The 23,137-nt window shown below is 39.3% G+C and overlaps 1 protein-coding gene across 1 annotated transcript in view; it reads right to left on the bottom strand.

Moving 5' to 3' along the window:
* Positions 1 to 22,800, bottom strand: part of xxylt1 (xyloside xylosyltransferase 1) — a 33,738-nt gene extending 10,938 nt beyond the window's left edge. Inside the window, exons 1-4 of the mRNA XM_061033704.1 lie at positions 22,361 to 22,800; positions 20,343 to 20,981; positions 13,206 to 13,353; positions 2,384 to 2,516 (exon numbers count right to left, since the gene is read on the bottom strand). Coding sequence (XP_060889687.1) covers positions 2,384 to 2,516; positions 13,206 to 13,353; positions 20,343 to 20,879 — 818 coding nt within the window. The 5' untranslated portion in view covers positions 20,880 to 20,981; positions 22,361 to 22,800. The remainder of the gene's footprint in view (positions 1 to 2,383; positions 2,517 to 13,205; positions 13,354 to 20,342; positions 20,982 to 22,360) is intronic.
* Positions 22,801 to 23,137: the final 337 nt, after the last annotated feature.

Genomic DNA, 23,137 nt, shown 5'->3' with positions numbered 1-23,137 from the left:
TGGAAAACAGTTGGGTAGACTAAACGTACCAGACATGTTTGTCTTACTATCTTGGAAAGAGACGGAAAAATCAGATGAGGAACAAAGAGCTTGAAAGCCTAAGTCCCCTGTTTATGAACATGCGCACACACACACACACACACACACACACACACACACACACACACACACACACACACACACACACACACACACACACACACACACACACACACACACACACACACACACACACACACACACACACACACACACACACACACACACACACACACACACACACACACACACACACACACACACACACACACACACACACACACACACACACACACACACACACACACACACACACACACACACACACACACACACACACACACACACACACACACACACACACACACACACACACACACACACACACACACACACACACACACACACACACACACACACACACACACACACACACACAATTTGTTGCCAGTAATGAATAAGACATTTGGATTTAGAGCAACAACAGCTGTTGTTTTTATTGAGTGGTTTGTCTGTATGTTCATTATCTTAATCAGAAGCTTCAGATCAAAAATAAATATAGATAAGAAACTCGACTGATAGCGGAGGTAATTGGGACAGATTGTATGCAAACTTTTTCTCTACTTATTCACATAACTTCCTAACAACTTTGTTAGACTGATAGGAAAAACCTGACTCTGCATACAGATGCACAAGTTTAACGTAGCTGCAGTAAGTAAATCATGACTTTTTTTTTGCCATTTGACAATATTTGCAGAATTTGTTTTAATTCTCAGTTTATAATGTTTTGAAACAAGCTTTTGACTCCAGCTTTCAATACTAGTGTCGACTTTAACTCTTTCATACACAGCCTTTCAATGTGGATACTCCAATGGATAAAAGGAGGATGAAAGAAGAGAGGGAGGGGTTTAGTCTCAATCTCTGCAAAGTCACCACAAGGTGCTGTAACCATGTTGGTTCAATGAGTTGACTTAATCAAAGTCAAGGTTCCAGTGAAATACAACCAGTTAGAAAATGTTTTATGGAACCTGTCAGTTTGGTCTTCAGCTCTGATGACGAGCTGTTTATTTATTTCCTGCAGACAAGTTTGACAAATAGACTGGAGATGGATCTGAAGAACAAGATGAGAGGGAAACATTTTCTAACAACCAATATCTCTCTGCTTAGATTCTGCCAAATCTTCAATTATTTATCTGACAGGAATGACTTTAAATAGCTTGTTATGAAAAAAATATTGCAACTTTTGACATTGTAGCTGCTATCAGGATCCCTATTTTATACAGCTGAAGCACTGGAAGATGATTTGAGCCCAACAGCTGTGAAACATCGTACTATACAGATTAAAAACATGCATGTTACACTACACATACCAACCTTTCCCACACAATGATGATATACATATTTTGCTTTATAAATATTAAAATCCAAACAACGGCACCTAAAAACAATAAAGCCTCCAAACTTGGTCTTTCGTGAGGATCTGATCGACAGCACTATGACGAAACCAAAATCCAACAAATGCAACCGATGATTTTCATTGGTCTCACCACAAAGATCTTCAGTTGCATTATTGCATCATTGAAAACCGGACCCAGACCACTATTATCTTCTGTTACATGTTGCATAACAGAGTTTTAATTCTTGTCCACAGTTGTATAACTGCAGGCTGTTATCACTACTGAAATTCTTGAGAATGCATGAGAGACTGCTTATGTTCTTTCTCACTTACACACTGAGAGAAAGTAACTGTGAACGTGTAAATGAGGCCCAGAAAACTCTAATCCATCTGGGGTCAGCAACACTGAGAGAGATTATAATGGATATTCCAAATGTTGCTCCTTACACCAATCTTTACATTATATAATTTCATTACATCATAGTAATGCAAAATCCATAAAGTTTTGAAGCTTAACATTTTATCTGTGTAACCTTTTATGTAAGTCTAAAGGGAGACAAGCTTAGTTTAGTTGCTCTGAGTAACTAAAACAAGACTATGCCCTAATTATTTCAGTTATAGAAAACAAGTCAATTGATAAATACAATCTAAAATATCTGAGTAAAAAAAGAAAAAAGAAAACAAGAATATGAAAAAGAAAAAGAATGAAAATCCTTGACTGAACTGTGTCTGTATACTTTCTGTCAGGTGCATGTTTGTCACAAAGTAAAGATGTCTTTCCGTTAAGAGGCAAACAACCAAAAATCTTTTTACAGATGATGGATCTTGATTCAATCTTAGCCAGCGCCATTTTGACACTTTGAAAAGTAATAGATTTTAAAGCTCTGCACAAGCTACACGTTTATAGTCAGATAATTGGTGATCTAGATTTCAGACCAAAGTGCCTACCTGTAGACAGGCTGCATCTCTCTGGTAATGCCTATCACTGCTCCTGGAGGGAAAAGGTCAAATTCTTGGAAAAGGTCCCTGATGTTGGTCCGGTACTTCAGGTCCAGGTCAAGCTGCAGAATGCGCGTCAGACCTGAGGGAAGAACACAGCACATCAATAAGGCTCAAGGGTCAAGCGCCAAAAAACATAACCTTTGATTATTCAAGTCTTCTAAAAGGACACTGTTTAACAAAGAGAAAGAATCCAACCAATGTGGATAAAAGATGAATCACAATTCATTTTTAAGCAAGTTTGGTACGAGTAAATGCGTTCCCCATTTGTAGAATGATCACAGGAAAAGTACTTCTGAGTAAACTGTGCATGTAGGTTGAATTTCTCTGACCCAGCACATCATCCAGTGACTGTCTGCCTGATCACATCTCAGAGTCATTCCAGGAATAAAAGGCTCGAGGAAAGACAGGACGCTGACAAGAGACTTTGAAATCTCAAATGGTTGCTCAGTGGGGGTGTTTCTGACTTTTTACCTAATTCAATGACCTACAAAAAAAAAGTGTTTGAATTAAGGAAAAGTGTATATAAAGTTTTCAATGCCTGTAAAACAGTGTATGTTCGATACAAAGCAAACGATTAGTGCTTGATCTTGTTTCTGGATGAACTAGTAACAAAGGTATCCAGGATATTCGGATCCTCATCTGTTCATTGTTCCAGCTTCCTATGTTTTGCTGGTTTCTATGGTTATGAAAGGATGGGAAATACTCCTGAATGGTGTGTCAGGGGAATGTGCTTATTGGACTGATGATAACACTTGTCAGGGGTTAAACATACTGTAGAAGAGAAGAGAGATGGAATATTTTGTTGGCAAACGGTTGATTTAACAGTTGAGTTTCTGCATTGGTGCAAATGATCCTGAAGGCTTTAAAAGATGAGGGCACAAATATAATGAGTAACATAGGTCACATGCATCATGGAACTTCTGAGCTCCATTCAACATGAATTAAGATCTGTTTCAGTTTCTACAAAGCCTTTTTGAGATCAAGCAGCCTTTCATTCTTAAGCCTGCCATTACAAATGTAATATTACCATGAAGAGGGATATGAATGTTTCTAGTTCTGTATGATAATAGCAGATATTTATCAGGAAAAAAGGAGTACTTGAAAAACATATTTTATCAACCACTTGTATGTTTCATGCTTAAACATGCAGAGTAAAATGACTCTCATGGCAGCATATGAGCTGTGCATATGCTCCCCTAATCTGGTTATTGTGTTGGTTTTATTTAGGACACCTGCATGTTGTTGTTCATCATTATTCCTTTAAAGTAATAACAAAAAAAAAAAACACTAAAGTCTTGATTCTTCAACTGAATGTTGTACTGTTTACACCGTGTCCTAACAGCACGGAGCATTAGATATATCATCGCAAGGCGCACGATCGCACGCTGGCTATCCACACTGCATCTGTTAAATATTTAATTCTTTGCTCTGTGAATATCATTTTCCTCTTGCAAAAGTATGACATCTAGTGCTTTTTTAAAATTGAAGGTAGACAAACAGATGTGTGGTGCTTTGTATTGACCAGCTACTGACTCAAATCACAACAGTCAGCAATAATCGGCTCGCGGTGAGCCGAAAAAAAAGTGCATCTGCGGTGTTGTTGACACAAGTCAAAGCTCAACATTTCAAACAGGGATGTTGATATAATTAATGCACCGCTATCTCCACTTAGTAAAACAAGCTAAAAGCTCTGTTGAGTGAGAAAAGGGAGTGTCAGTGCCTTGTAGAGCCCCCTCCTCCCTCTCGTTTCTCGTCCGTCTATGAGCGACAGAGAGGAAAATAGAAACATTGAGTCAGGGTAAAAACGGCACACCTTGTCGCTCGTGGACAGTCAGGACACTCCGATAGTAAACAATTGAATTAAGCTGATTTTGTCACCGACAGGCTGAATGAACCAGCTTAAACTTCAGTCAAAAGTGTAAGATGTTTAAAATTATGGTTTTATCTACCATAATTACACTTTCAATTAAGGTATTATTCCTGCAGGTTTAAAATAAAATAGAATAATCAACACAGATGAAATAAAATGGTGGGAAACATCACAACCCATGCCTCCATAAAGTGAAATGCAAAACAGTTGAAGTGTACACTTGTTGCTATAGGAACAGCATAATTCTGCTGCAAAGATTTTTGAGCTGGCTGTTGAAACAAGTGTCAGAAAAGGTAGACTCAGCAGCATTGCAGTGACCTGTTTTCTGTGCTCTTCAAACAAGGAAGCGTCCGTCACAATGGGTTCATGCGCTGTGGCAACACGGAGAGGCCTGAAAGAGCAGACACCAAGAGTGGGCTCAGTTTGTTTGTACTAACAGGGCTTAACTAGTGGGAGTGTAACAGGAAGAAGTCCTGGAGTTGGTACAACATAGTGATGTAGTGGGTTTGATGTTAGATCAGTGACTCAACACAAAGTCATGATGAAGATGAATGACCGGCTTTTAAGTACACAGCCCGGAGTCATCACAACATGTTATGGTCATGATGTCAATACTCACATGATTGGATTTGCTTACAAGATGGCATTCTAACATTTGATGTTTAATATCAGTAACTTAGATTGAATGCTAAATTGCTAATGCTTTAAAACACAAACTGTAAACAGTATGAAAAGGCAGCATGTCCTTCATTGATCCCACTTCTGTTGTGTATAAAAGTTTACAGTGTGTTTCTGATTGAAAAAATACAAGAAGTTTGTTATCTGCCGGCAAAGTCTGCAGCTAACAAGAGGGTAAATGACTAATCAACACAATCTGGGAAATGTTGATCTTGAGTCTTTTTTAAAGTATTTTCATCCACATTTTTTTCTTTGAGGGTAAACAAAGCTCAGGTGTTCATTAGTTAACACGCTATAAGTTACACAGAAGTGTACAGTGATTTCTGTGACTTTACTAAACCCTTGCATTAAAATGTCCACTTCAGGATAAACAGAAACATAAATGGAATTATCTTATAAACTATGCAAAGCAGAGTCGGCAGAGGTCTTTAATTAGTTTATTACTACGACAGGCCGTCAGCCTTCCTTTTTATTAAGAGCTCCTGAAGAAAGAAGACAAAAATGTAAGTGCACATTTCTCCTATGTTTAGCTTCTCTTAAAACCGAACAAATAACTTTCTATAGTTGACAGCTCAACCTGTCCTGTTCAAAACTTAAAACTGAGCTGTTGAGTAAATTACAGATCAACTCATGTACAGTAACCTCCATTTTGACTTTTCAAACAAGACAATTGTTTAAACTGACTCCCACATGGATTCAGTCTTTTGCCGGCCTCATTGAGAATTCTCAGACATTTTAAACAAAGGAAGAACACACATGATATGAAATACTGATGTCAACGCAGACCATAATCATTACTGAGAAGTCCTCCTCTTATTACACACTATCCATTCTTTTTAAGTAGAAATTAAGAGGGTTAACTTTAATGTTGATCAGGTGGTCACATTTTATTGTAGGAGTAATGTTGTTAGAGCGTCGTACAACTCGCCTGAGGCTCCGGTCAGATCAGGCAGCACTGTTTGACCAAAGCTGAACTGAGCCACAGCATCAAAACAACACAGACACACAGACACACAGACACACACACACACACACACACACACACACACACACACACACACACACACACACACACACACACACACACACACACACACACACACACACACACACACACACACACACACACACACACACACACACACACACACACACACACACACAGAGGCAACATACGCACACACACACAAACGCACACACTGTTATCACATTATTTTCAGGAAGAAAGTGGGTCAACGTCATTTAGTCCTAATGTCCGTCTTGATGTGAGCACTTACAGTCTGTATGGAGAGTCATTGATTTCTACTTTGACCAACACTGTCTGAAAAACACCCTGCTTTTCTCCAGGAGGAGATCACTTGAGCTGAATTTCTCATTATGTGACTTTGCATCCACAAAGTCTGAAGTGTATCCAGTGTCAATCAAACAACTCCTGTATGGCTGCTTGTGGTCAACATAGTCTTGACTGTGTTCTAGCTCTAGAACCTTTAGCGCAGAAACTACAAAATAATGTGAATTTTTATGGTATTACAGTATGTGATACTCAACACAAACTTTTAATGTACGCAGATGATATGTTATTATTAATAACTCAACCAGAAAAATCAACACCCACTATATTAAGCTGTACTGAGGAATTTACAGTTTTATGTGGATACCGTATTAACTGGGATAAATCTGAAGCTATGGCAATGTCAGGCTACTGCCCCACTACTCTCTTAAATCAGTGGAAATTTTGTTGGTCAATGATGGCTATTAAGGGCACGGTCACACTGGCCATCCGTACCGTGCCCAAGCACGCTTCAACGCTAAAGTCCAGTTCGTTTGACCAGTGTGACCGCTCCGTATCGTGCTCAGGCACGGTACACTTCCTTGGCTTTGGCACACTTCGGAGAGGTGTGCTTCAGCACGGTACACTTCATGCACGAGCACAAGCACGCGGGTACACAACGTCTTCATTATGGAGAAATCCAGAGTTCCATGGCTGTATCTGACTAAAATGACATAATATAAGCCACAAAGTAGCTGTCATTTTAAGTATCTGGGCATCCTGATAACGCCTGACTACAAGGACATGGTCCTTAAAAATATTCAACCACTAATCCAGAAAATGAAAATTGATTTTGGTAGATGGGCAAAAATGAATCTTTCATTATGGGGCAAAATACAATCAATTAAAATGATGACTGCATCAGTGATTTATTACATCTTATCCCGTCTGGACTCTATGGAGGAGGGCTGGGATTTTGTACATCTCAGATTTGTTTGATGGCAGAACTAAACAATTTCTAAGCTTCAACCAAATTCTTTTGGTATAATTTACCATGTAACCAATTCTGGAGATATGTCCAAATGCAAAGTACTTTATCAAAATGGTTAGGAAGCCCCCTTATATGCCCCACAGGCAATTGAAGAAATGCTTACTAAATCCTCATCATGCAGAGGCACTGCCTCGAAGACTTATCATTCACTACACAATCAATTGTGTGATCCTTTGATAAAAGTAAAAGAACAATGGGCAAAGGACATGGCTGTGGACATATCACCTGAGGATTGGGATTTATGTTTGAAAAATATTAATACAATGTATAAAGAAGTTGGCAATAAATTCATCCAATTAAAAATAATACACTGGTGGCATCGGACGCCTCAAAAATTACACAAGTGGAAACTAAGACCTACAGACTCTTGCTGGAGATGCGAAGAGGCTGGTGCCTCTATCTTTCATGTACTCTGGATATGTTCTGCAATTAAAGACTGGTGGAACAATATACAACAGGTAATTTACAAGGTACTGAAAAAGAAATTCCAAGTCTCCGCTAAACTGGCTATTTTGTTCGACCACAGAGCTTAAAGACTGTGGCTTGTCCTCTTTTGAAAAACGATGGATTATTTTGGCTTTTACCATAGCTATCCGGATACTTCTGAGACACAGGAGGAGGAAACACCCACCTCCTTATGAAGAATGGGCCACAACTGTGGCTCAATTAGCAGCTTATGAGAGAGTAACATATTGTCTGTTGGACAAGCTAGATCAATATATGCTTACGTGGGGCCCTTTTACTGCTTGGCTTTCAGTGTCTGTAATTTAAGAGGTCAATTTAGTAATTACGTAATTTGATTCATTTTAATATTGGACAGATGTATTTAACCCGGGGAAACAGTGTGTGCACTATTATTTTATTTTATTTATTTATTTTATGTCCGTTTCTCTCACGTTGTATGTTAAGTACAAGATTCTATGTACGATATGGGAAATTGTTTTTTTTTAAAAACCAATAAAAATGTTGAATACAAAAAAAGAAAATGAATCTTGAAAAATAAATAAATAAGATAGAGCAAAGCATATAGGGGTTTGTGCTTAGATAAAAACATAATTACAAATAGCAAAATTGTATTTTCAAATTCTGTCAATATATATTAGATTTTAATATTTTTCTATCTTATTAACTTTTTCTTTTGCAACATCTAGGTACTATGTACACTCTAGGCAAAGCAGTTCACACAATAGCAATGCCACTTCTACCTGAAGTGAAAAACAAGAGGTTGCAGTGGTAGGAAAAACTCAAGTCCCAGCATGTAGAAACCTCACGAGGGATACAAAACATGGAACATCTCTCCACCCCAAAAAAAAAACAATGTTTCCTAGGGACGTTTATCATTTATTATATCAGGTTTTATATTGCAATTTCATTTCTTCTCCTCCATGGACAAATTGTTCTAAAAATAGGTCTTCATTTTAGAGGTCACACACGTTTACAGCGTTGGGGGGGGGGACACACGGCAACACAAACACTTCTTGGTGTTCATGGGTTACTTTTAATGACAGCTGTCCTTTTCTATCGGAAAGGTATCCTTAAAAGACTTCTTTACCTGATTTCCGACTCTATCCACTATCCTATCTCTACAATAAAGGCACAAAAAGCCCCCCCAAAAAAAAAAAAAATATATATATATAATAATAATCATGGTAGGGGAAACACTGTCACATATTATACTCTGATCCTTTATTTTAGCACGCCTAAAAACCTACTTTTCAGCCTTGATAAGAACAGGCTGTTTCTGTGTCTGTAGCTTTAAATGCAATAGACCTGTGTCTGGCCACGCCCCTCTCTGGAAGGGCTTGGTTGGCTTGGGCTTTCTTGCTCGTTGTCCTATTGTTTACAGTGAGAAGGCAGACACAGAGGGCAGAAACAAACATCTAGCTGTGGGAGTGTCAACCACCTAGGGGAGGGGTTTCTGCCCTTAGTGATGTCATGAAGGAAAAATCTCAAAACGGCCTGTTTGAGCACACATTTTTCTGAAAAGTGGAGCAGGCAACTTATAGAGAGGATGGACTTTTCTCATAATTGGGGGGTTTGTAGACAGACTAGGGACACATTAGTGTTAGAAAAACACGGTACAGTGTATTTCGAACAATATGTGACCTTTAAGTAATTTGTTTGCAAACAGCTGTCATCGTAATCTGTAAACTTTGAGCTGGTGTTTTACACAGTCGTATGTGCAGTATATAAATGCTGTACATTTAAATGGCTTCCTTTGGGCTAAACTGATCTGCACTTGAGTAGATTATAAATAAGAATTTAGGTATACAATGGTGTATAGTTCATATGATAGGCTAAATTATAAACACTTTTACCAGTTATAAAAACTGTCAAAGGATTTACTTTTTTGGTCAAAATCAAAATAACAAGAATGTGAATGTGTAAGAATAAAAAAGAACCCCTCTAAAGGGTTTCATTTTATGCATAAAAAAAGCCTATGTATGTATTTATGGACAGTCAGTACTAGAAGGTTCAACCATCGTCAGCAGATGCATTGCTTAATAATGCATCAGTACTGCCTGTGTTGACAGGACGTCAGTCTGATATCTGCAGACAGCCGGCTAGCTTGCATTAGTAACTTGTTGGCGACAGACTGAAGAAAGTAGAGTCTTCACACATTTGTGGACTTACTGCTAGACATTTCATGGTCAGCGATAAAAGCTCTTCAGCAACTAAAAGCAGTAAGCTCAGATTTGCAGAGTTTTTTTTATATCCATTTTGTAGATGTGAGGAGGATCCAGTTTGGGTAAGAAGTGATAGCCAGAGTCTGATAGTCAGCCTGAGTAAAATCAGCCAATTTCTGCTTTGTTTTGTACTTGAATATTTTATTTTGCACTTGTCTATGAAAACTTAGGTTGGCTTGACACTTAGTTATATAAACACTGAGTTTATAAGGGAAAATATCAGTCATAGTTTTTCATCAGTTATTAGACAATTCATATCAAGATAAGCTGTTTTTAAAAGCTTTGAATAAGTTGACCAATACAGTTGGTCTGAATAAAAGAATGTGATGACCCAGCTCATCAGAGAGCTGGGTCTGCGGCGTGTCACTCGCTTAGACCGTTACAATGGGCTGTAACCGGGGGATAGAAATCACATTTTGAATGAATTGAAGTTATTTGTTCTTTTAAAAAGAGGTGTTTTCCTTCTAATCACAATAATGACATGGAAAAATAGCCTCAGTGGTGTACTTGACTGGTCTTGATTTAAAATCCAGAGTCCGTCCAGTCTGATACTGAGACAAGAACGAGTGTGTGCTTTGAGCTTCCTAGACGACACCAAGACCTTCAAAAAGTGGTCTTTAGAACAGTCTTGAGACAAAGACCAAGTACTACAACACTAGTGTGTGTGTGTGTGTGTGTGTGTGTGTGTGTGTGTGTGTGTGTGTGTGTGTGTGTGTGTGTGTGTGTGTGTGTTTGAATGACTGGTTGATCTGTATTTTACTGCTGCCATTATCTGCCCAGGGACTACAGATGGAAATTAACTAAAAAGCTAAATGTGGTACAAAGCATCTTTTCTATTCCGAGAATAGTGTGATTTTGTACATTGTCCCTGATTCAAAATAAACTAATAAAAATAATAATAATAATGATAATAATAATAATAGAGCATGAGATTGTCCATAAAATGGAATAAATAAAAAATGTTTGTTATGAGATTATTGTTACCATAAGCTATGTATTGTTATGGTTTTGTATGATCCACCTTTTCATACAAAAATATGTAGAAAACAATACACAACTCAAACACACAAGTTTTTACTTCCTATTTATATGAAAAGTCTGTTTAGCTGTTTGAAGTCTAAATCCAAAGTGCTGATCGTTTTTATAATCTTCTGAATAACATTTGATCAAATGGCCATATCTCCCACTTCACAAGTTAGAGGATGTTACATTTCCAGCCCTCCCACTTGCAGCTGCTATTTCTATTTGTAATACCACTTTTATTCCACCATGCCGTTTCACCATTAATGATGCTGTGAGGCTCGCCGAATGAAAAGAGTTTCATGTTATAGTTCAATCAAAGCAGGATGCTGTAAGTGACACTGGTGGAGACTGGAGCAGCATGTCGCCCCACTCTCTCTCTGTCAACTCAAGCAAGCACATAATGCCCTTTATAGATAAAAGCTGTCTCTAAATATAGCGTGTGACCATTTGCACGGCAGACACATGTGCTTGATCAATAAGTATTTATAAGGACACAGTGTGAGACGCCATCAGACAAATAGCCTCAACCGCAGAGAAGGGACTGCTTTTCTTTAATTAAAAAAAGAAACCTTAAAAAAAAGTTCACACTGGCAATACCTTTAAAATTGTGGAAAAAAGAAAACTTCAACACTAATTACATTTTAGAGCGGAGAAACTGAACAACCACACATTCACATGTTTCCTCTGCTAGCACAATCTTTTATTTATCATCCTGTTCTCCCTGCAGATCCATCTGTTCCTTTACAGTTCTCCCCTCCTGCTCCCGATTGACTACCTGCCATCCCATGTAAGGTAAAATGGGTTAGCTTGTATACTGGAACCTGCACATGACCACCGGGGTTGGCAGTGCTGATATCCAGGACAGCATCCTGACCTGGAGTGTGATATTGCTTTTATACAACCGTTATACAAGCAGAAAGTAGAAGTAAATCGTGAATATCAACAACGGAATCATTTTTAACTAGCGCCACAATTTAACCAAGACTAGACTGCTGCCATGCAACCCAAACCTTCTATTCTACTGAACTCTTGCTACTCAGTTCGTGTCCATGGTAACGATACAGCATCGATACTTTATACTATGAACCTTTACTCGCATATGAAAGGAAATGTATCTTCTCATGAAACCAGTGAAGTTAAGAGTATATTGTGTGATTCTGAGGTATGAGATTGATGAATACAGACAATGTCAGCTGTAAAGGTCAATTAGTGTTCAAATCTCCTGGCTGAGGAGGAGTGATGCATGTTGTGAAGAGTCCCGGTGATGTTGTTCTCCTATATCGTCACTCATAGAAGGCCTCCTGTCCAATCAGAGAGCTCTTACAAATTCATTCGATACCAGAAACTGTCATGTTTATAAAACGTTTTTAATACACCCTCTGTTCATTATCTGTCGGCCCCGAAGTGTCCCTTGAATCACTAATGATAAAACTTTAAAGCCCAAAAACGTGATGATCTGAAGAGCTCACATTATACCCGCTGTGCACCCTGTCAGAAATACAGTTTATATCACTCAAATGTGCTGGAGCCCTGCTGTCCTCAACACAGACACTTCAGGTTTCTAATGTGAGCCTCTGGTGACTATCGATTCGCCAAAAGCTCGTAAGTTTAGGGTCATTTGTGGAGAGACGCCCCATGCTGCCCGTCCACTGAAGTGAACCACAACAGTGCACAGCAGAGGAGATGGCTGCCATGGGTCAGCACTAACATGGGGGGCACTGATGTGGGCAGCAGTGACGGAACAGAGCCTTCCTTCCTCGCTCTGCAGGGCCTCTGCAGCCTGCCACGTGTCTGTTAGATACCTGCCCAACCTGCCTGCTCCAGCTGTGCTCCAGCAGTGCCAGAATAGACAAGTGAGCATCTGAGTGAATTTTTAAAACATGGTCTGCCGCAAAATCAAAGCACAATACTAAACTGAAAGCTATAAAAGAGTAGCAGCGAGTATGGACGAATATGTTGTTTTTGTACGTTTATTTATTTTTTGGGGCATTCATTTCTTTGATTGATGAGATGAAGAGGGACAGGAACTGTAAATAGGAGAAAGTTGGGTAGATGTGCATCAAAGGGCCGAGGCCGGGAGTGGAACCTGCCACTTGTGCGTCAAGGACTAGCATGAAAAATGTACCATCACCTATTTGGGTGATCTCAATCTAAAACTGATCTGAAGGGCCAAATAGATTTTTCCTTACTTTCTGGCATGATGTGATGCATGGCAACAGACAGGAAGAAGATGGCGTCGCTGTAATAAGCGCCAGAGCCGGAGCTGAAGTGCTTCTGCATGGCCTCCACGATGGGGAACAGTTTCTGTGTGAGAGCCTCCACATCATGGAACAGTACCTGCAAGTTCAACACAGAGGAATCAGGATATGAAAGCAATGTTCAACTGAGGTTTAGTTTAGAAATAGAACAACTTCTACTGATGTACCAGGTGTGAGACTATTTGGTGAGGTCATCCAGGATCCTCATTAACCTATTGTTATATAGCTTGTATGTGTGTTTCTCTCAACCTAAAGTCTACATGCCAGTCTGGATTTTATCAAACTGTCCTAAGAGTGAGTTAGGAGTTAGCTTTTTTTTCTAAGGGCCAGTGTCTTTAACAATTATTTGCAATGAGGAGAGAGCGTTTGCGGCAGCTAGTGGACGTTTGGGAAAAAAAAGCGCAGCGCCCAGCGTCCTTTTTTCCCCAAGCACTCCACCTTTTTGCTCCGAGCGCTCAAGTTGATAATATTTCAACTTTTCAGAAAGGCGCTGTTGACATCGCGGGCGCTCTTTTCCAAATGTATGATGTGAAGAGGATTCTTTTAATATTTTAAGCACTGATTATCATTAAAGTGTTCGTGTGGGAAGAAAAATAAATATAACAGATTAGAATTGACAGCATTTCCTGAGGAGAAGCATTTTTAGGTTTAGCTTGGTATCAGTCAATGTGTATGTTTAAGGCTTTAGATTAAATCTTCACTATTCGGGCCGCATTATTATAAATCAGCCTCACGCGCATCGAAGGGCAAACATGATTTACTGATCCTGGCGGATAAAGGTAAGTCCTCAGGCGTTTATGGAAATCAGTGCCATTTTGGACTCTTTGTAATGTGATGTAATGGTACGCTGCTCTCGGTAGAGTAACTTGTGTTGCTAAAGCGCCGATAAATATCTGCAAGGGAGAAAATTCAAACCATAGAGTGCCCATTTGTTTTGCTAAAGATATGGGGGGGAAACTCTTACTGTATATCCTCAGTCAGTCAGTTTCATATTTTTTTTTATCTGGATGAAAACTTAGAAAATGACAGAACGCCTAGAAAATCAACCCTGCATATAATGTATAAATGTGACATTAAAACAGTCACATTAACACACATTTCCACAGTCCACCAAATCAGAACTCATTTGTCTTTTCATTTTCCATGACAACGCTGAAGTTCCAAACTTAACGGTGTTCTCACTGCAGGAGTTCTAAAATCCTTTCGGATTTTTAATTCGGGTAGCATCACACACATAAGGAGAATCCTAACAGATATTCTTTTCCATAATCTCAAAACATGCTCACAGTACAAGATGTGAAAATCTTGGCACATCACATAATACAGGATTTCATTAGGATTATCGTGCCAGAGGAACGCACCACCTCACATGACCTCGCGTAAACAATGGAGTTTAATTTGTGCTTTGTGCAGAGAGGACCAAACGTAAAAAAAAAAAAAGTTTTGGGTGAAAAATATCTGGGGAGACACTGACAACATGTGCAGTTTGCATCCTGCCGCTGGTCGCTACTACTGTCCACTCGTTACTTTCCTCCCTTGTTTCCCGTGGTGGTGTCCCGGACGATCGCCGAGCAGATCTGTGATGTTAAGATTGGATCTTTAAACCACTAACACTACAAGATAATCTGGTAAAATAATCAGTTCGGTGCAGCCTTGAGCCGGGAAAGACCCCGCGATTGTCGTGAAGGAGGAATCGGACCTCAAATCGGCCTGATCATCCTGCAGTGTGAGCCAGGCTCGTATGACTGCAGTGCATTCACTCATGTAGCATCCACAACAACACCATCTATCAAATATTTATATCTGTGCAGTGTAAAGCCTTATTTCAATTACATTGATCTTTTAATAGAACATGAATTGCTCAGGATGCATTTCTTTATAAAAGGGGGCCAGAACAATGGGAGCTCAGCCATCTTGAAAACTGAGCTCTGCTGTTTAAATGTTCCATCAAAGATTTAAGTTTCCTTTAGCCTTTATCGGAGTGCTATTCATTACACATACAGTATGTTTGTGTTCCTTATCAATAGGAAGCTTGGAAGGGACTGTCCTGGATATGTTTGGGCATTTACATGGATAACAGCTTTGAATAAAAGCTCATGATGACAGATAACTCCTTGAAAACGTATTGGTCCTCCTGTGTGTCATGAGGGAGCGACAAACACATTTTAAAAGAAAGCATTTGATTGGACAGAAAATATTGCTGTAAGCCGCTGAGTGCAGGTCTAATCATTTAAATATGTGTATAGTTGACACATAAAACTGACTAAAACACCCGCCTAATCCTAGGTCACATGTCCATAAAGATGGGATAATAACACCATTTCCTTATTGAAAAAGTTTGGTTCAGGATGGCAGACATTGCCCCCTGATGTCCTTCTTTATACTGGAGCCTACTTGCACTTCCTGGTTACAGGATACTCTAAACTACACAGTCCTGGGTAATCAGCCAATAAGAACTGAAGTAAGGTTGTGAAAGTTATGCATCTTTGGAACGCTGAATCTCTTTTCTGCACAACAAATGAAAGTTTTTAGGTACTAATAAAGAATCTTGAACCTTAAAGGCTTTATATGATCCAGCAGATGTCGCCCTTGAGCACCAGCATGAAACCAAAACAACTCGCGTTAACATTGTTGTGTTAGCGATCTTTATCACGCTCATATCACATAACACTGCATGTGAATTTACGCGAAATGAGCGTGATCTAGAAACGCAGGTAAGCAGTGAGTACAGTATGTTATTCTGCTTTTCTCTAGTCCCTCAATTAAACAACTTTTATACGCCGGGGGAGGAGTCAGCCGGCCGTCCGGGCGATGTCAACAAACTGAAGATAGGACTCGGAAAACTCGGAAAGCATCACAGACAGCGGGACTCGCGTGTTACACCCATTGTAGACAGTCATGACTCAGAGTTATTTTCAGAGGATCTACGTGATTTCTATTACATTTAAGTGTGAGAAATCACATATAAATCCTTTAAAGTTGGTCAAATAAAACGATGATGATATTATTTGGATCAATTGGAATTCTATAAAAGTGAAACGTTTCATTAAGTAATGTGTTGAGTGCAGGCCTCCAGCATGTTGTGTCATAAGGACTGTGTGAATGTCGGTTAGCAGGAAAGAGTACAGCCACCAGGCGGTGTGACTCTACAGGTTGTTTGTTGAATTGACCTCTGTTGGGAAGCCATGCATGCACAAGTTCTTGCATAACTGTGTGGTCGTACCCTCATGCTCTTTAAGATAAATAATTCAAAAAGAATGACACTTGAGATGAGCAGACAAGGATGTCTACATGCTCATAAACATGCTTCTGTTCACTCACTGTCCCATCTGGAACATTGCCTAATCTTCTGTGTTTGTGTGCAGAGAGGAGACAGAGGATGTACTTGTGTCAGTGGATGCAGAACATTGTTTAGTGATTTATTATCCTATGATGTCTGATTATCACGGTATAAAGCACTGGTCTGGAAAACACCATGCAAATGCTAAAACCACTGGGTGCGTGGGCGTGCAGCTTGAGAGTGAGAGCACTGTTGGAGCATGTCAATTTGAACATAACGTAGTGTACTAGAAATAAAAATATATGGTACGCTGGACCAATACGAACCAACTTGAGCCGTAAAGTTAAATCTATATTAACCTTTTCTATTTATTTGAGTCTTGACTGATATAGATAGATAGATAGATACTTTATTGATCCCGAGGGAAATTCAAAGCATCCAGTAGCAGGTTACAAAGACGTACATGACATGAAATATTTGTTACAAATTAAACCGCAAAACCGACGCCCCCCTCCCATACATATATATTAACCCGAAAAAAGATTTAAAGAATACCCCTAGATGAATCAAACTTAAACTGTACAATTCAAAAATAGATTTATACAAGAAATGTACATAACCCGTGCAGGGATAAAAATATATGTGCAATTTAAACAAGAACCTATAAATAGTCGAGGGAAAAAATCTGTAATTAGACCAGAATATATATATTTTTTTAAAGTGTTGACCTTCTGAAGTTGTGATGTGATATGCTGCCATCAAAACATTTGATGCCAACAAAGTAGCAGTAATAGAGACAGCCTTTATTTAAAGGTTATGGGGGCATTTACTTCCTCTATTTAAAAGGGGACGGTTAATGAATAACAGGAAATGAGGTGAGACAAAGGTGCAACTACAATCAAAAAAAATCCTCAGACTTTACATGCTGTTAACATAAGGAACTGAATATTAAATGATATTTGAAGGTGATGGTTTTTTCAGAGAAAATCCCAATGCGATTTTTTTTTTAAACACTGCTAAGACTCCTTGTTTTCTTCTTCCATCTTTGTAATTCACAGCATCTGACACAGAGCCCGACTCCGACTGCGCTCATCACACTACTTTGAGAAGTCAAGGGAAAACTTTTGGAAAGGAGGGTCGTCTGTTTGTATCATGCTGCACGCAGAACTCGTCCTGCGTACGCTGCTCGGTACAGCAGTTGATTCACGCTCTGTGACGGACATGCATGTTTGTTTAGCACGTAGTCTTATATCAGCAGAGAGCTGGTTCTGCAGCGTCTGGAAATGACGTCAGCAAGGGGTGGGCTCGGGGCAAATTCACACGCTGGATGTAGGCCGCCAACGTAATTATCAGCATCCTGGAGATGTATTTCTCAACTGGCTGAACAGGACAGATGCTCTTCTGAAATATAATGAGTGCATATAAACTACATAAAATCTATAAATTCATTATTTTGTGCCTTTCTTTTAGAGTGGCGGGAGGTCACACATGAATGGTAGGGAAAGCACTGCTGGGAATAGGCTGACTCATACATGAAACTTTATAGGAAGGATCATCTCTACAGGCCAGTTTGTGTTATATTTCCGAGAAAGACACTTGGCCTGGTCCTCTAACATAATGGTGACACAATAGATCCTTCATATTGGTTTAGCAGGTGTAACTGCACTTTGCCATCACTGTACACTAAACTCTTCCAGTATTATTTTGTGACACACACTTCACCTGTGCTGCTGCAAGTCTTTCGAGCTCAGTCTCATGATATAATCAGGCCGCAAAATGACTGAAACCTCAAAAACTGCCAAGAAGCCAAACCCTAAACAAATCCAACGCAGAGCAGGGATCAGTCTGCGCTAACACAGGGAAATCACATGCACATTTGATTTAGTGGAGGATGAGACACTCCTATGACAATGGGCCAAGCTGGTGAGGAGGATTTGTAAGCAGAAGAAATGTTCAACCATTTTTGTTTGTATTTGTCTTTGTGATAATTCAAAAGGAGGCGAAATAGGGCAGCACATTGCATGCTACAGAAAGAGCAACAGAGAGGGGACATAATCCTCTGTTTTGGCAGAGAGAACAGGGGGGGGATATCCCCATTACTGAGGAATTAGTTTGGTTGGGCAACACTGCCACCTTGTGTTTGACATTAGAATCTAGAGCCTATTTTTCTCTTGTAGGATGTCTCATTTTCTCTTGAAGCTTTGGATTTCCCTGATAATATCTCAAACTAAAATGTTCGAGTTTGTTTGCAGTACATTAAAAAAAAAGCTGGTTAAATTGTTAATAGGTCTCACATTATTCATCTCATGTCCTTTAAGAGCTGTCCTCTTCTCCTCATAATCAAATACACACACACACAAACACACAAGCACCCACATCCAACAAGAAAGACAAAATCTCTGATGCATGTCCCTTTGGATAAAAGTGTTTGCTAAATCATTTAAGAATTGTAGAAAATGCCATTTAAAAATGATGGGTTTTTACTCCTAAACTGACCGCTTTTGTGTAAAACTGTAGTCATGAGTTAACTTGTGAATGCTCCTCTGCGTCTGTATCTGTGTGAGCAGTAACTAAATGAATGCTCATTCTGTAAAAACAATTGACTTTGTACTGGTCCTTCAGACACAGACGTTCATTTACAGAGAACAAACAACAATAAACCTTGTAGTTTCATAGACCGACCCCTCTGCTGCTGTTTTTTATTTTTTAAAGATTTATTTTTGGGGCTTTTTGTGCCTTAATTGGAGAGACAGGACAGTGGATAGAGTTGGAAATCAGGGAGAGAGAGAGAGTGGGGAATGACATGCGGGAAAGGAGCCACAGGTTGGATTCGCATCTGGGCCGCTCGCTTGGAAGACTATCGCCTCCATACATGGGGCGCGCGCACTAACCACTGCGCCACCAGCGCCCCCCTGTGGTGCTGTTTGACTACAAAGATCGACTATTACTTCCATTTAATTGCACGTTTGTGTTTAACACTCCATTTCTGGTCAGTCATGACTTCTAAGGTTTGGATTTTGGTTTTGCAGACTAATGAAGATCTTAAGAACACAAACAATCATGTAATCAGTTATCAAACATATAAACAATGATAATCATATCAACCTGTGGTGCACAGTCCTGATTATTTATAGTCTGTTATATTTCTATGAGCTTGTTGAGACTGAGGTCATGGAGGACGGGTTACTGGAAAAGATAAGTGACAGACTTGACAAGCCGTTCCTTCAGTGATCCTGAAACTTCTTTTCACGCTGCCCCATCACTGAACATTTTGTTCAACTATGTCTCAATCATTACAGTATGCAGGCTCATTTAAAGAAGCCAGAGTTTTACATTGTTATTGACACACTAAGAATTCAAAAAGCTGTTGGATTATTTCAGGTAGAAGAAATAAATCATTTGGGGGCGCAGATATGGCCTAGCGGGTAGGTCGCGCTTTATGTACAAAGGCTATAGTCCTTCAAGCGGGTGACCGCGTTCAAGTCCGACCTGTGGCTCCTTTCCTGCATGTAATTCCCAGCTCTCTCTCCCCCTGGTCCTGACTCTATCCAATGTCCTATCGAATAAAGCCCCTCAACAAAAAATATATTTTTTAACTCATTTAAAAAGATTTAATACTTTCTGAATCCATATTTTTTCGGCTCTTAGTAAAGTAATTAAAGACATACTATGAAATACTATCCCACCATGTCGATGTAATGATGACCAAATTCTGCTGATATCGATGCACATCAAAGAGAACTATACTGAAAATGAAACCAACATAAAGACAGGATTTGTCATCCTACCTCATACTTAAATGTTGCATCAAGGAGAAGCTCTTGCAGCATCTTTTCTCCCAGTTCTCTGCTGGCCGGGTCACTCACAAAATGAAGGACCAACACCTCTCCTTCCAGGAAGCGTGCCAGCTTAACCATAGACAGCATGGCCACCCTGAATTTGTCCTGCAGGCTGCGGCTCTTGTCCACCTTGGTGAACATCATGAGTGCGTGGTAGTGTTGGTCAACAGCTCCACTGTCCCCTCTCCTCGACATAAACCCCTCGCTCTCTCCTCCTAAGTCGTGCTCTACCCCTCCTTGGTCCTCAGATCCAGCCGGGTGCGTGAGCCCGGTGTCCACAGTCAGGTCTGCATCATTTCTGTTGGTGTTGTGACTGGCCTGGCTCTGCTTGATCCTCTTTGTGGTGCTAGAGAAGTTCTGTCTCTCTGAGCCAAAGTAGTAAAAAGCAACGACGGCCAGCGCAGCAGCCAGGAGCAGCGCGAACTGATACGACCTGAAGGTGCTGATCCTACCCATGATTCTGGCTATCAGTCTTAAGATGCCCATATCTCATGCTTGTGTCATGAGAATGTGGACGTACATGCGGATCCATTCATCATTGTGTGTCATCCAGTTGTGTGTTTGTTCTCATAACTTGAAAACTCTTTCCTGTAAGAGAAAGAAAATGATTGTAGTGCAGCGCTGTCCAAACAGGGATAATGTGAAGGTTAAACAACTGGAATCAATGCACCATTTTACTACTTTAATGACACATTTAAGTATAAGTTAAATGTATTCAGCCATGAGTTTCAGAGAAAAAAGGTAGATGAAGCAATTGCTTGCACTTTTGATTAAACTGAAATTGATAATCTGGTACATCTTTTTAACGCCTTCCATTTAAAAAAAAATCTGGTTTTGGATGCATGGCTGGACCACTGTTAACTGAAATTACAATTTGAAAGCCGCCCTGCATAAATGCCTGTGCTATAGTTCCTGACGATTACCAATGAGAATGATTACTTCTGTCTTTACACCTTGCTGCTATTATACTGTCATCTTCTAAACTTAGCAATTAAAACACAAATACATCTGTTGTGTTTTTTTATTGAATTCATTTGATGCTTCATATATTGACTTTTATTTCACAAGCCTCTTCATTGTCCTTTTAAATTAAATTAAGATCTTTCACTTGTGGACAATTAATAATCTCACAGTAAAAAAAAAAAAAACTCATCAGTAACATCTCATTAAATTGAAAGTGCTAAAAATAATTAAGTATTCTGAATGTCCTATTTCAAAAGTTGTGTTAAAAATCAAAGGATTATTGTGAATGATCAATTGATCAATTTGCAGCCTCATCGATAATACATCAAAATGTATAAGAATCAAGATTTTTAGATTCAAGATTTTTATTTGTCACATGCTCATACAGATGTGCAGTGAAATGTAAGGACTGTTCCGCAAGGCCATGCAATAAACACTCAAATTACTAATACACATATATACAGTAATATAGAATATAATGTAAAAAATAAAAAAGAATTATTTGAATGTACAAAATATAAAATATAGATTAATGTAAACAGTGTAAAGTGTCAGTGTGTAAAGTGTCCAGGGTCCAGTAAAATAGAATATAATGTAAAAATTAAAATTAATTATTTGAGTGTACAACATAAGTTGGTATGTTTGTAATATTAATAGAAATCTGCAGAAAAGAAGCTGGAAGTTGCAGTTTACAAATGACGTGAAGCAAATAGTTATCTCTGCAATGTTTCCCTTGAAATGTAACAGTCTAGTCTGCAAATTAAATCAAGTGCAGCACATAAGAATGGTGTTTGAGTTGTTAAATTAGACACAGTGCACCACTGCCATGTTGTGTCATGTTGTGAAACTCAAACAGGTGGGATGCCTGGTGTCTCAGCTCTGCAGGCAGTACATTCAAAACATGTCGTGCCACGGTTTCGCTTTTTCTTTTACACAACGATGCTGTCAAACTGTCTTTAAAACAAGCACATTTAAACGTATTGAACCATTACAGAAACACTTGCCTGTGTCATGTCGATGATCTCTGCAGTCCCATCTTCACTGAGGTTCGAGGATAATTCAGAGCTGAGTTTCTGGATCCTTCCTAACTTTGTGAAGCATCTAAACTAACTACATCCCTTACCTTGATGTTACTTTGAAATACAATTAAACCATGGCTTTCACGACAGCCACATTTAATTAAAAGTATCTACCGGCACATCGACCTGTTGACATACCGACTCGCAACGAGGATGCTACGTTAGCAAGCAACGACTTTGCGCCTTGATGTGGGTCGTTGAGTTGCCCCCCTGACGCTGTTTGTTAAACCCATGCAAAAAAGTAAACCCGTTGCTTAAAATGACCGATGCATCTTTGCAAACATTTCTCGCTCTAAATTTAGTGTTTGCATGCCCTTGTTACATCGAGGGGAATCGCGACAAAAAAAAAGACAACTTGGCAAAATCAGCAGCTAGCAGCCTAGCAACAAAATACTGGTGACACAACCAAGTTAGCCACACCCACTTTCAGCCATGCTGCCTTTAGGGACCGGTCGATAATGGCAATCTTTTCCAAAATATCGTTCAGTTCGTTCACTATTCGTACCCTAACAATTAGACTTAATTTTCAACCTTTTTTATAGCATATATTACAGTGGTTAATTCAAATTCAAAACGTTAAACGAAAAATAAGTTAAAACCAATATGTAAAATATCAACAAGTCAACCAAAGGACAAACAGGGTTGTGGATTTTAAAAGTATGACATTCTTGGCCCTATATTGGTTCTATTTCATTAATATAG

Source organism: Labrus mixtus, chromosome 3, assembly GCF_963584025.1.
Source record: "Labrus mixtus chromosome 3, fLabMix1.1, whole genome shotgun sequence".
In the NCBI taxonomy this organism is placed as follows: Eukaryota; Metazoa; Chordata; class Actinopteri; order Labriformes; family Labridae; genus Labrus; species Labrus mixtus.
Note: the sequence above shows the minus strand (reverse complement) of the source record. Positions and strands in the feature narration are given on the sequence as shown.